The sequence below is a fragment of the Macrotis lagotis genome, chromosome 1, assembly GCF_037893015.1.
Source record: "Macrotis lagotis isolate mMagLag1 chromosome 1, bilby.v1.9.chrom.fasta, whole genome shotgun sequence".
Lineage (NCBI taxonomy): Eukaryota > Metazoa > Chordata > Mammalia > Peramelemorphia > Peramelidae > Macrotis > Macrotis lagotis.
The window spans coordinates 95,840,850-95,856,286 of NC_133658.1; the positions used below are offsets into that span (position 1 = coordinate 95,840,850).

General features: G+C 33.5%; 1 protein-coding gene across 1 annotated transcript in view; it reads right to left on the minus strand.

Moving 5' to 3' along the window:
- Positions 1-15,437, minus strand: part of LOC141513378 (calmodulin-lysine N-methyltransferase-like) — an 84,235-nt gene that overhangs the window by 54,590 nt on the left and 14,208 nt on the right. The window contains exon 6 of the mRNA XM_074223158.1: positions 6,993-7,059. Within this exon, the coding sequence (XP_074079259.1) occupies positions 6,993-7,059 (67 nt within the window). The remainder of the gene's footprint in view (positions 1-6,992; positions 7,060-15,437) is intronic.

Below are 15,437 nucleotides of genomic sequence, written 5' to 3' on the forward strand. Positions count from 1 at the left end.
GTATTATTATTATCACCCAAAGTCTGAGATACATCCAGAACAGATACTTGTATCTCTTTTAAAACAGATAGAGACATTACATGAGAAACTTGATAATATCCTTGTGAAAAATTTTCTTTCCTTTATAGAAGATTATATAGAAGAGATCATTTCTTCTCCTTTTACCTATAAATTTGGCAATTTAATTTCATTATGATTAAAGAGCAAACCACACAGTAATTCTGTATCCCTTTTCCAAGATTGCAACTGAAAGAATTGTTTAATACTCAGTTCCTTACAATTCACACTATACAGTTCATATCTAGATTTTAAAACAATGGACCATACAATTGATAAAATTAATATGGGTTATTATTAGAAACAATATATATTATTTAATATATATTAAAACAGTCCTCTAAAGAGAGTTCTCAGATCCCTTATCTTCATTGGCTGCAACTCCCTTCCTCCTTCCAAAGAGACAAAGGAAAGATGAATGAGTCCCATCACCCATCAGAGTCAGTGCATAATAAGTACATGGTTGAAGAGAAGCTGATCTTGAAATGCACCCACTTATCTAATCTAATCTAATCTAATCTAATATAATATAATATAATATAATATAATATAATATAATATAATATAATATAATATAATATAAATATAATACAAAGTCAGCTATTTCCACTGTTCTTAAAGACTGTGTCCCTTAAGTCTTATTAAAATTATAACTCTCAAATGAATAATGGTACAAAAAATACTTTAAGCCTGAGAAATACATTATACTCATTGTGGAGGACCTAAAAAAGATACAGGTCCCACCTCTGGCAACTCAGAATCTAGACAACACAATTCAGTGAATATTCATTAAATGTATACTATGAGCAAGCACTGGGTGTAGGATACAATGACAAATTAAAACAAAAAAAAAGAACTTCCTGGCTTGAAGGAATTTATGAGTTAATTAAAAACACATATATAAATAACATTAAGATAACAAGTAAATTTTAAACTGCAATATAGGTTCTACATGTTCTGGATTTTAAGGAAAGGAAAAATAAAGGGAACTGTGGTAGTCTCAGAAGGATTCATAGAGATGATAAGACTCAAGCTGGACCTTGAAAGATGGATTTGGATGGGGACTGTCTTTTTGCTTACTCTGTATCACTAGCACTTACCGGCAGCTAGGTGGTGCAGTGGTTAGAGCACCAGCCCTGGAGTCAGGAGGACCTGAATGCAAATCTGACCTCAGACACAACACTAGCTATGTGACCTTGAACAATTCACTTAACCCTGTTTGTCTAACATTCAGAGTCATCTCCAAATGTCCTGATTCATATCTGGTCACTGGACCCATATGGTTCCAGAGAAGAAAGGAAGACTAGTGATTTAGTCCAGCATCCTGTCACTCAAATTCAGTTCATGTGCATGTCATGTCTTCTTCCAGAATGATGGACAAACATCATCACTAGTACTTAACAGGATTGCCTGACTCATGAAAAGACTCCAAAAATTCTACCTTTCATAAACATAAATCTTCCTGTTTTATATCTCACAGGATACTTATTATCAGAGGATCACTCAACATAGATATTATGTTCTAAAATCTTGCAAAGAATCTTGAATGATTCTGAAATCTGTATGGGAGACACCTTGTTGGAAGAGAAGTTTTAAGGCACTGTTTTGCTCTATTGAATCAAATGCTTTCTCATAATCAATATATATACAAAATATGATTCCTTACTATTTAGATCTCTTAGTTGTAAAATGTTGACAAGCTTCATTATAGGATATTATTTGCTTGTTTTTTTAAAAAAATATCTTCATTGAGATTGCTTCAATTCACTTGTACATGAGATACATTCAAATATTGTTTAGCTGAGAGAGTTGGTAGTCTTTGATGTTCTTTCAAGTTGCCTTTTTTCAGTATGAATAAGGTTTGAGACCTTTAGTATCTCTCCCTCCTTCAAATACTTATGGAATCAATCTCATTTTCTTGCAAATATACTACTCTTAGCATAGATCTCTGTATCATGATGTATGGGGTGTGATGGAGCCCATTCCAACTGACTCACAAGAGCCAATGGTTAAATTTTCAGTGTGAGCATTTGCACTTCAGAAATTTTCAAAAGCTACAAATCATGGGTTGACTATTATTTTGTTGATTGATTAGATTTAAGAAAGTAATGTTGGATGGTAAAATGTTAAGAATGCAGACTAAACATAAAAGTACACTATGTGTATATTTTCTTCCTCAGCAAGGCCATTATTAAACAGTTACCTGCACACTTTGGGTATGTTGTTCTACTATATTTGATGGTCAAAACAGTTTGCCATTTAAAAAAATCCATATAGATCTCATCTTTCTTTTTCTTTATGCTTTCCTTCCTAATCATAAATCTTTATTGACTTCTTCCATGTCTCTCCTTAAATGTCCTTAAGTAATTTTACTTAGTTGGCTCTACTATTTTGCTCTATTGTCCTTAAATGCTTTTTTAAATAATCAACTAAAACACAATGGAATTGACATACAATTTAGTTAAATTTATCTCTATGAAGATGTAATATGGTGTAAAAATCAATTTACAGAATCTTTTAAGGTTTTCTTAATAATAAACTTCTCATAATGCAGTATCAGAACATGTTATATTCAGATTGTCACTACGATATCACATGCATGGCTCATATGGAATTTGCAGTCTATTGCAAATCCCCAGAACTTTTTCAGATGAATTGCTATTTAGTCATGTCTTGCTATTGTTTTTAAAAACCTAAGACTTTATATTTCTTCCTATTATTTTAGTGTTAATAGCATCAGCCCATCATTTCAAACAACTGGGTTGTTTTTTGAATTTATAACATCCAACATATCAACTATCTCACTTCACTTGATATCCATACCACCTTTTATCTGATAACTAGCAAACATTTTAAATAGCACTAAGTCAAATGTAGATTTTGGTGATGTCTCATTCTCATTTGAGAACTTCTAATTTGACATGGAACTATCAATGACTACTAAGTTTTGGATCAGACCATTCAACCAATCCTGAATTTATCTAAGTGGTCATATTATCCATGGCAATTGAAAGAGAGACTTTTCCCAATTGTTTCACTAAAACCTAGTAAACTATACAACAATAATCACAACATGATTGTTTCCCAAACAATAAAGTTAAATCAATACGGTGGGTTCAGAGGCTATTGAACCTTCAAAGTCAGCTACTGAATCCTCTATATCCAACTCTGAATATTTGTTTTCCAATCATTTCACAATTTGCCTGTTGTAGTACTACTGCAAACTAACTTTTTACTAAAAGAGAATGGCATACTCTAGAATAGGGACAGGGAACATCTGGCTAGTAGCCAACATGAGGCCCATGAAATCATTTGGTATGGTGCTACTATAGTTGGTTAAACATTTAATTAATCATATCTATAAAGCTCCTATATTTATTAAATTTTGAGTCCTGCAAGCTAATTTCTAACTTTTGACCCTTGGCAGAAAAAAGGTTCCACACCTCTGTTGTTCTAGATTGACAATGGAAACCAAGGAGCAATTTCAAGTTGCTTATTTTGGCTGGAAGATTATATTATGAAGAAGGATGACAAATGGCAATGAACTCCATATTCACCTTTGAGTTCAGAATGGTTCATCTCACACCTCCAGTATCACATTTCTTATATTTGATGTGCAAGTTTTATAGAAGAATCATCTCATTTCTCAAATACTACTTTAAATATAGCAAATAGGCACTAGGTGAGATTAATTTGATGAAAAGAGAAAAAGGTGGCAAATAGTGTTATCTAGCAAGAGATATTCACTAGAATATTACTGGAAAGACCTAGTGATATACAAATGTCAGGAGCCTGGGGTTCCTTAGACATATTTTAAGGCAAATTCAACAATTAAGAAAGTCTGAATATGTAACTTTCTACTCAGTAAGTGGTTTGCTATCCCCATATAAGTTATTTCTTATGTCAGGCAATTGTCTTTGATAGTTTCTTACTTATCATCTCTTAAGATGAAATGTCTTGCACATAGTAGGTATGCTATAAATAATGGATGAATGAATAAATGAACACATCTGATCAAAAACCTTCAGGTTTAAAATTGAAGAAACATTGGAAAATAAAATAGGGTTAAAATAGAATAGGGGCAATCTAGAAAGTTTCAGTAAAGGGCAAGAAATTTTCTTTAGATAAGGGCTGATTATCAGAGAAGGGACCTGCTATAATATATAGAGGAGGTGGAAAGTTGGGTGAGATGCTAATAGTTAAGGTAGGAACCCTTTCCTATTCAATGGGGATAATATGAACGAAAAATGTGCTCTATGAAGAAGTTCATTCATTCTGTTGCAGGAATAGTATTTCTTATGCTTAGGTTTCTGGTATCATAACTTGACTTTCCTCTCATACTTCTTTTCCTTGGGTGGAGTTACAGGAGACATTTTGCCATCACAAACCTCCCATGTCAAGCTTTGAAGTATTTTTTAATAGCAGAAATATTTGGCATACATGTGGGCTTTGTAGCTATGGTAAATATCTCTTAGTAATTTGTAGCTGCTGTTATTTCACACCTCCAATTTGGAGGAGGAATTCTGCAGATGTGTCGAGGCACTAAAAATGAATACTATACTATATCTTAGCTCTTTTGTGAAATGTTTCCTTTCATTCTTCTCTCATAGATCTAATGCTTTCATCTTATCATCCCAGAGATGGGTGGGAAGCATTGGTTATGAGGGTAAGGCAGACATTACAGCAGCAGTAGGCAGCTTCCTCTGAGCTTCTTGAAGGTTAAATAGTCAAGTATCATCTTAATATAAGATCAGGGCTCTTGAGGACCTGATTCATCCATCTATTTTCTGGGCAAGTGCCTTCGGAGAGTCTGGACAAAATGCTTTCAGGGGTTCAGAGAGAAGAAACTGACCATGATTAATATGGGAGAAGAGAGGAAAGCCATCATCATGGAGGGCCCTAGGAAGCACAATATATACCCATGGGTTTATCCTGCCTTCTCTTTCAGAAGTGTGTCTCCAGAGATGGCATGCTAAAGAACAGAAAAGTTCACATTTTAAACATTTTTGATGTGTTCTGGGTTAAGTCACCACAGTCTATTTCTTTATGTGATTTAATTATTTTATGCAGAAAATGCTCTTGCTCTCACCAAGTTAAACACTTGACATTTTTATCCCTTAAAATGCAACATTTTAGAAGTCTAGATATGTTTATTAATTAGTGATTATTAACACCCAGTAAACAACATTATGCCTTGTAAAAACACAATCTTTCTTCACAGCATGGAGCTGAAATCTATTATTCACTGATTCCATATGCTGAAATTCACTCAAATGGTCACAAATGACCTTAAGCATTAGATAAATGTAAATGAGGACAATGTAGAAAATGTGCTTTTGATTGATAACTAAAAGACCAGGTTTGAAATCATGACAAAAGATGAAGTCCCATAGGAAAAAAAAAGGTGTATGGTATTCTCCATTCTGCAGTCAGCTCTGTCCTGTAAATGGAGTATATAAAACTAAATGTTGACCTTTTTTTTATCTAGTCCAACCTTTAGGCCACATGGTTACATTATTGGGTTTTTTGTAGCTTAATGTAGAATAATGAGAAATACTACACATTCCACTAAATTTAATCTAAATGTCATAAGAAAGAAGATTTTTTAAAGTCAAAGACTATATTTACCCACTTATAAGCAAGAGTCTGATAATATCAGTCTGACATTGTCAGTTACTTCAGCTTTCAAGCAATGTTGGCTGTTCAACCCATTTTCTGCTGAAGGAAAGTATCCTGGACATAGAGGAAACTCAAAATATCAAATGATGGAAGAATTATATGTGGCCAAAAAAACAGCAACTGTTAGAAATAATGTTGTTTCTATGATCAGAAAAATAATGTACTAACATCACTCTCTCATTCTGTGTGAATGTGTGTATGTATACACACATATGTATATAACAGAGGATGCTAATCAAGGACGAACATCATTATTCATTCAGGTCAGAAATGACAAAATTGTAAACTTTTCTATTTTGTCTTTTTAAGCACCATGAAGGAACTCATTCATTAAAAAAAATCACCACTACAAGATCTATATCCCAAATATATCATAAAAAAAGGGAAAAGAACCCATATGTGTAAAAATATTTATAGGAGTTTTTGTGGTGGAAAAGAATTGGAAATTGAAGAGATGCCCATCAATTGGGGTTAAACAAATTGTAGTTTATGAATGTAAGCACTGTTGTTCTATAAGAAATCATGTGTAGGCAGATTTCAGAAAAACCTGTAAAGACTTTCACAAACTGAAGCTAAGTACAGTAAGTAGAACTAGAAGAATATTGTACTCAATAATTGCACTATTGCATGATGATCAACTATGATAGAATTAGCTCTTCTCAGCAATACAATGATCAAAGACAATTTCAAAAGATTTATGTTAGAAAATGCCATTTTTGTCCAAAGAAAGAACCACAGATTTTGAACACAAACCAATGCATCCTGTTCCACTTTTTAAAATTTGCTTTTTTTTCTTTCTCATGTTTTTTTCTATTTTGTTCTGATTCTTCTTCTGATATTCCCTGAATGCTCAGAGAAGCAGAACAATGAGGAGAACTCAGATTACCTGAGCAGTTCTAAGTTTGTTGCAATTGCCCATAATATGAATATCATGGAAATATGCTTAACATGATGTACATGAGTAACATACATTGGATTACTTGATGTATTAGAAGAAAGGAAGAAGGAGAGGGAGGAGAAAAAGTGGAGCTCAAAATATTAAAAAATGAATGTTGAAATCTATCTTTATATGTAAATGGAAAAAATAAAATACAATGAAAGAGAAAAAAATCATTTAACTGAATTTCTTACCACTTGTATAATCTCAGACCACAAATACTTATCATCATAGTTCTATTCACTGACCCAAAACACTAAAGCCATCAGAACAAATTTACAAATCCCCAAAATGTTTTCAACAGTGAAAAATATCTTACCAGCTTGATATTGCTTGAGTCTTAAACACACCTTCCTTCTGGTTTCTTGTGATGATGTCATTCACATCTACAGGATACAGTTAAGAATAATCTGTATAGTATTGGTCAGATATATATATATATATATATATATATATATATATATATATATATATAATAGAATGATAGATAGATAGATGGAAAGATATAGATATATTTTTAATTCAAAGGAGCTATGATTACAACACCAAACATTGATCATGACCTCTCCATACCTCAGTAGAGTAGTTAAAATTAAAAAAATGAATCACTTAGCCAACTTTTCAGTAGTAAGTCTCTCTACTCTTAATAAGTCTTGATTTAGGATGATGGTATACTAATAGGTCATAAATCAAAGTTTGTATAAATTGATAGAAATTATCAAAGTTTATGAATCTAGGGTCTCCTCCATGCCATGAGGAGGATGAAACTATTTTCAAACTTTAGTACATAATCTTAATGGGTTTCTTTGACTAAAAAATATTCATTGTTGCATGGCCAAGACTCTGAAGTATACATTCTCATACATATACTTAGAAAAAATATGTACATATATAATATTTATACACATATATGTATATTTATAAAAGAAAAACTATAATGATCTAAATAAAATGCAAATGTTATGATTTCACAACCATAAGATTTATCATTGTTAACATGAGTTAGTAGGAAGAATAATAGAGTGGAAATTAAATTGTAGTTGATTTAGATCTCCTACTAATTGCACATGATTTTGGCCAAGTTGCTGCTTGTTTCTGAACCTCAGCTTCCTCATCTGATTTCACCCTTTTCTAATAATCTAATATTCCTCTAAATTGATTTCTTTTACTGTGTGCTTAGACTATCTGGGAGCCCAGATACATTTACATGACTGTCCTCCAAAAGCTTTTATTCCATTGACATTTTTCTTCTTCTATTATGGGACTGATGGTAGCTGTAAGTTATCAGTTGAAAATTATTCAACTCGGGGCAGATAGGTGGTGAAGTGGATAGAGCACTTGCCCTAGAGTCAGGAGGATCTGAGTTCAGATGTGACCTCAGATACTTAATAATGACCTAGCTGTGTGGCTTTGGGCAAGTCACTTAACCCCACTGCCTTGCAAAAAAAAAAAACAAAAGAAAATTATTCAACTTTCCCCACAGCTAGAAGCACACATATCTGAGAAAAGCACACCTATCCCATAAGAGCTACAGTCTGGCAAAGGAATTTGGATCACTACTGTAGCATTTTTCCTCTGTTCTCATCCTAAATGTTGATGTAACTTTGACTCACTTAAAAGAGCAATGAACACAAGAGGAGACTCCAATAGAGCCAGGCCTCATTTAGAAAACAAAAATGCCAATTGGTGCTCCTGAGGTATCTCTAGGTAGGTGGGGCATGGATATATAGATTTCTTCTCCAAAGTTTGCTTTGTGATTTCCAGGGAGCCAGGCCTAACTCCTCTAACTAGATAAATTAATTTCCTACATTTCAACACAGAGTAATACTTGCTAGAGGAAGTTAGAACTCCAGTGAAGGATATTGCAGGTCTAATTCAATATAAATTAAGGAAAAAACTAAAGCAAAAGAGGGTCTGAGTGATATTCCCTGAATGTTCAGAGAAGCAGAGCAGTGAGGAGAACTCAGATTACCTGAGCAGTTCTAAGTTTGTTACAATTGCCCAGCAAGAAGAGAGCCACAGGAATCTCACACCTATGTCTCTGCTTGAACCACCAAGCACACTTTCTAGTCTGAATGAATGAGCAGGTACTGTGATAGCTTTTCTCCTCAGGAGTAGGTAGAGAAAAGTAATTAGGTCTCCTAATGAAGGGCTTTGTTGAGGTTTACAAAAGTGCTATAATGCAGATTTTTTTTTTCCAGGGTGAACTTTCCTGTATGCAAATTAAATACAGTTAAATTACATTCATTAAAAAAAATAAAAGAGACTAATTTGACTACTTGTTTTGATTAACTGAAATGACACAATCAGCCTACAGTTCTGTCTATTTCAGGAAAATCTTCTAAATTAAATGTCTTGCAAAAAGGGACAGCTGACATCTTTATTTTTCAAAAAAGAAAATTGCTAAAGAGTCAACTGATGACTGTTCTGGATCAACCTCCCCCACACTCAGACCACACCCTATTCAGTGTTTCCATGGAATTCAACAGCATGCTCCAATGTGCTGCATACACCTGTAGAGTCGCATGAAGGTGTGACTAATCTAGCAAGCAAAACATATTATTTTGTTAGGGAAGGTAATACTTCTTGCAAAATAGTCACAGTGAAGTTAAATTACATAACTCAGAAACCTATTAATATTTTTTAGTAAACATCTTAACACTACATATTTTTATACAATGTATAAAACCATCACTCTGGGAGTTCAAGCTGCAGCAAGTATATGAACATATATCATAAAAGCAAATTACTTTTTTTAATAAAATTTTTCATAGCAATGTTTAGACTGTGCTATTTTTAGAACTAAAGGAAATGTCTTTTGTGGCTTAGGAGTATTTTATTTCAAGTGTGTATGCTAGTGAAAAAACATGGCACTACTGTTTTAAAACATTGTCTGAATGGATATATTCTTTTCTCCACCCCTGCCCTACTTAGGTAAATTAGCACAGATTTTGAGGTAGCTCTTAGTGATTCAATATCAATAATGGGTTCTTATTCTCCTTATGTTACAAAAGAAATGGACTCAGATGTCCACAAAATCATAAAGTCTCAGAGTACAGAAGGGGGTTATTTTCTCCAATCCAACATCCACTGAAACAAAAATTCCCTGTGCAATAAAGTCACCTTATGGTCAGCTTCCTTTTACTGGAATCCATGGACCTTCTGCAGTCACTTTTCCTCAATAGATTTAGTAGTTAGGAATCTTCCCTGATATCCACCCTGCATTTGCATCTGAAACTTCTACCTTTGCTCCTAAGACTACCCTCTGGGGGCAAGCCAGGCAAATTTGACCTCTCCTGCTCATTGTAATCTGAAATTTGAAGACAGACATCATGTTCTTCTCTAAGTTAAACGTCCCCAGTTCCTTCACTTGATTCATATGGTATGAACTTGAGGTCCTTTTACCACTTTATGGCTGCCCTCTCTGGATAGCCTTAAGCTGACTAATGCATTCATCAACCTTTCTATAATGCAGCATCCAGAATAGAACACAATATCATAAATGGGACCAGGCTAAAGTAGAGTAAGACCATCAGTTCTCCCTCTAATGCTAGACTTTACACCTCTCCATAAACACATACATGTATGTAAATTTCTTGGTCTCTCAGTGATTGAATAAAAATCACAGTCAATGTAAAAAAAAACCTAATTTTATGTATCTAGAGAAAAGAAATAACACTGATAAAACACTAACAAAATATTCAGAATATTAAGAAAATTCTTTGTTTTAGTCAACAATCACAGCACTGTGCTTAGACCTCTTATTTTTACATGTTGCCCTTTCTTACTTCATAAGGTTTTTTTGGTCTATCATTGCAATAGCATATATAAAAATATATATTGTATGTGAGCATACATATATATTTTAGTATATTTCTATGTATATATGTGTGTGTGCATACATACACATACATATACGTATACTCTTACAGACTATTTTTGCAATAGCTAACTCTGAATGAGTTTGTGCTTCAATAATAAAAATCATACTGACAATAAGCACAACAATGATAATAGTTAACATTTATATAATGCTTATTATTAGTCTGAAAACTCTACTAGGCACTTTGCAACTTTGTCATTTAATCCTTACAACAATCAGAGGCAGATGTAGTTACTATTGCCGTTGTCTAGACAAGGAAACTGAGGTCTTTCTCAGATGATCTATAGTCTGTCTAGTCTGGCCTGTCCCTTAAGTTTATAAGATTCATGTTTTTGAGCCCATGTAGGAGACTTCACATTTGTCTCTATTAAATTTTATTTCATTAGATTTGGACCAGCATCTTCTGTGGACAAGATACTTCTGGATCCCGAATCTACTAAATGTAATAATTATTTATATTTATGTAGTTAAAGGGACAAAAAATAAGATATGTACCTATGTATGTATACATATGTATACATAGGTACATCATCTCATGTGTTGTACAATATGTTAGTTTTCACAATATGGTCTCACATACAAATTTTATAAGTGTGGTTATCTTGACATACTGGAAATAATATATAACAACAGGGACCAAATATTGTCCACTAAACTTGAACCTAGGCTTTTGAAGGATTCATAGAATTCTGCAATTTTGAGTTTTAAGGGACTTTAGAGATAATTAATTCTAAGCTTTAACATTTAACAGATAAAGAAATTAAAGTTTCAAAAATTAAGTGACAAGGACACATAGATGATAAGTAAGCAGCAGAATCAGGATTTGAGTGCAAGTTCCCTTGATTCCAAATTCAGGGCTCTTTACATTCTATTGTGGGTTAGACTTAGGCTTAAGGTAATTTTCAATTAACTGAATATTGCATGATTACCTCTGATTACACTTGTCTAGGTAATAGGGAATTCTAGGTTATAGAACAAATGCTTAAGGCTAAAAAGGAAATAGGCATTCTATCTTTAGATGCTTCTCTTGAAGAAAACACCTGACACAGACAAGCCCACAATATATGATTTCAATGTTAATTTTGCCACTGGAGATCCTTCAAGGCACATTTCTTTTTGCAAATAATAATAGCAATGTAAATATAAATATCTATAAGATCATTTTTAAATCTTATTAAGATTAATTGCCATGTAAGACAACATTTCTAGACTCAAGTTAATATTTGATATATTAATGTACAGTATTACATATTTTAATATTGGGAAATTTTGATTTAACTAAAATGATTCCATTTTCCTTATTAGTAAATAGCAGTAATTTCATATTGCAATAGTTTCTTGAGCTGTTATTTTCAAAGAAGATAAAATTAGGTAACTATGAGACTATAACGTCATTCATTTCAGTCTGAAGGGTAAATGATTAGTCTACTTTAAACTATTTAATAGTTTAAATCTGGGAGATATTTTTATGTGCGCTTACTAAATTGAAAAAAGAGATGGATCGGATCATTGTTTCATCAACTCTGTATCCCTACTCCTAGAATACTTTATAATCTTATTATTTTCTTGAGGGCAGGGGCTATAGTTTACATTTCTTTGTATTTGCAATGCCTGCCAGACTACCCATTATATACAAGTATACATAGTATGCACTTAATTGGTTTTTTTAAGGCTTTTGCAAGGCAAATGGGGTTAAGTGACTTGTCCAAGGCCACACAGCTAGGCAATTATTAAGTGTCTGAGATCAGATTTGAACCCAGGTACTCCTGACTTCAGTACTGGGGCTTTATCCACTGTGCCACCTAGCTGCCCCCTTAATTGGTTTTTAAAAGTAGAATTTTCTAATTTACCTTGAGTGCATTTGATATCATATAATTTCATTACTGGATATATTTTATTTTTTGTTTATCAGTATGTCTTAACAAATTGTAGAGATATATTCTAGCAAAATATACTTTTGAAAATATTTCTTCTAAAATAAACTTATTTTCTCATTGTCTTCATTTAGAGAATTAAAGATTTCTTTTTAGTGGAACATGTTGGTCCTTCCTTGATTTAATAAAATCACAGTCAATGTAAAAAACCTAATGTCATATATCTAAAGAAACAAAAAAGATCACACTCCTATAAAATACTACTAATAATATTCAAAATATTGAGAAAATGCTTTGCTATAGTAAAAGATCATGGCACATTGCCTAGACCTCTCATTTCCATAATTTTTTGTATATGTCTTCCCTCCAGTGAGCTTTTGATAGCTCAATTGGTAGAGTAGAAGACTGTAGTGTAGTTACATTATCTTCCTTCCTCATTTAAAGTTCTTCAAGAGCAGGGTCTCAATATTACCTCTTAATCTGTCTGCCGTGCCAAGCAAAGCCCATTGCTCACAGAACGTTCTTAGTGAATGATGGCAGAATTGAAAGAGCTGCAGTTGAACAAACTGAACTTAACACTTAACTCAGGGAACTAGTTAATTAAAAATGTTTAGAATAGATGGGAAAGAACTTGGGGTGGGGAGGAACATAATAGTGGTCTACACAAAACTGAAAGGCTGACATGAGAAAGAGGAAGTTTTGTTTTATAAATTAGGTTCATTTGGAAAATTACAGGGAAGCAGATTTTTTTTTGGTTTATTATCAGGAAAGATTTTATTTCAATTAGAAATGTTCAACAAAGAACATGTTACTTCACAGAAGGGTCTGATTCACATGTCCAGAAATTCTCAAGGAGCTGTGATTTGATCATGTGCCTTTGGTACTGTAGAAGGGACTCCAGCATAGGGTGGGATGTTGGTCTCTATGGTCTTTAGGACCAGATCTTAAAATTCCATGATTCTAAAATCACCTAAAGGTGAAGAAATGGTTCAAAATGAAAAGATAATACACAGCGTCAGAAACTCTGGTAGGACAGGTGTCTGCCTCTCATACTATTCCTGCTAATGCTTTAGTAGTTGCTCATCAACATCAATGCAACTGCTCCTCCTAGCTCCTCCTTCACTATATACGTCAATTTATGTTTGCTGCAGTGATGTATCTGCAAACTTCTGTTGCTTGAACTTTCTGGCTCCTCTTTAGACATATTTGCCTACATGTTCTCTTCTGATATCTCTGCTAGAACAAATCTGCTGGGTCATGTAATTGCATATAACTGGCTAATGGGGGCAGCTAGGTGGCGTAGTGGATAAAGCACCAGCCCTGGAGTCAGGAGTACCTGGGTTCAAATCCAGTCTCAGACACTTAATAATTACCTAGCTGTGTGGCCTTGGGCAAGCCACTTAACCCTGTTTGCCTTGCAAAAACATAAAAAAAAATAACTGGCTAATGTCCAACAATGAATAGCCAAAGAATAGACTGTGTTTTAATATTGCCTACCCAACTTTTTATTTAACTGAATTATTTTTTCATTAGGGGTTATTAACACTTTAGGTGATGATCATAAAATTTTGGCTTGGCTAAATATCATCTGGTCCAAACCATCATTATATAATGGGTAAAGGAATGAACAAAGAGGTTGTGGCTTGTGGAAGCTCATATAAGTTGGGATGAGAATGTAGGTCCTTCAGTGCTCTTTCTATTATGGTTTATTACATTTTGTAGAGCACTCATCATTGTCAGGCATAAGCCTAGTGGCTAGCACTTATTCATTCAAGAAATATTTATTAATCACATTCTATGCATATGGTATATCAAATTCATCTATAACACATTTAATAGAAAGTCTAATAATGTTTAGTAGCATCACAGAAATGAGATTGAGTGAAAAATGATGATCCTAGGTTTTTCAAAGAGCCAGAAGTTATTATGGAGACTATCATGATTCTATAAAAATTTATTAATTCATAAAATTCAGCATTGTGTTAAGTTAAATCTAGGCATTGTCTCTTATAAAGAGTGGATGAAAGATGCTGATTCTTATAGACCACAGAGTCATTATCTAGAAGCTATGCAAGTTAATGAGTGAATGGATCAGGATTAATCTAGAAGTTTGATACCAACCAAGGAATATGTAGTTCACATGGATAATACATTGATTCCATCCATTCTCAGGGTGATCATTACACTGAAATGAGCATTTCAGGACTGATGCTCAGAGTTATGGAGAGTTCAGTCAATGTAGGCACTATCGTACTCTTTTAATCAAAAACTTTCAGGTGTCCCCATTCACTTATGGGGAAAAAATACCTGTAGCCTCTAATTTATGAAAGCCAAGAAGTAGAGGAACAATACCAGTAATTTTTCAGATAGTTGCTGCTTGGCTTCCCTCATTTGCTACCAATGATCCAATTCAACAACAACACTGGTTAGATGATGACTGAATGGAAAACCCTACCTTAGACACAAAGCATATAAAAGACAGAAATAAAAGTTCCCATCTTTAAGGAGTTTATGAACTTCTGAGATAAGGGGAATGGAAGGACCACTTATCTAGCACCTGCAATGGATCCTGTATTGTGCCAAACATTTACTCAATATCATCTCATTTGAGCCTCACAACAAACCTGAGAAATAGGTGCTATAATTATCCCCATGTTACTGCTGAGAAAACTGAAGCAAAGTGGTTTGTTCAGGGTTCTAGAGAGACAGTAAATGGTTGAAGCTGCAGTTTGAATTCAGGTTTTTCTGACTTCAGGCCGGGTATACTATTCACTGAGTCACTTAAATACCAATACAGTGAGTATATATACAAGTAAATAAAGATATGTGTGTATATTCATACATGTGTATGTAAACATTCATATCCATAAATAAGTATATATTAAATACATAAAAATTAATATGAGAGACAGAGACAGAGAGACAGACAGGGACAGACAGAGACAAAGAGCTAACAACTGAGTTTAAGTGGTGATACCTTGGCTCCTACTATACATATGATACTAAA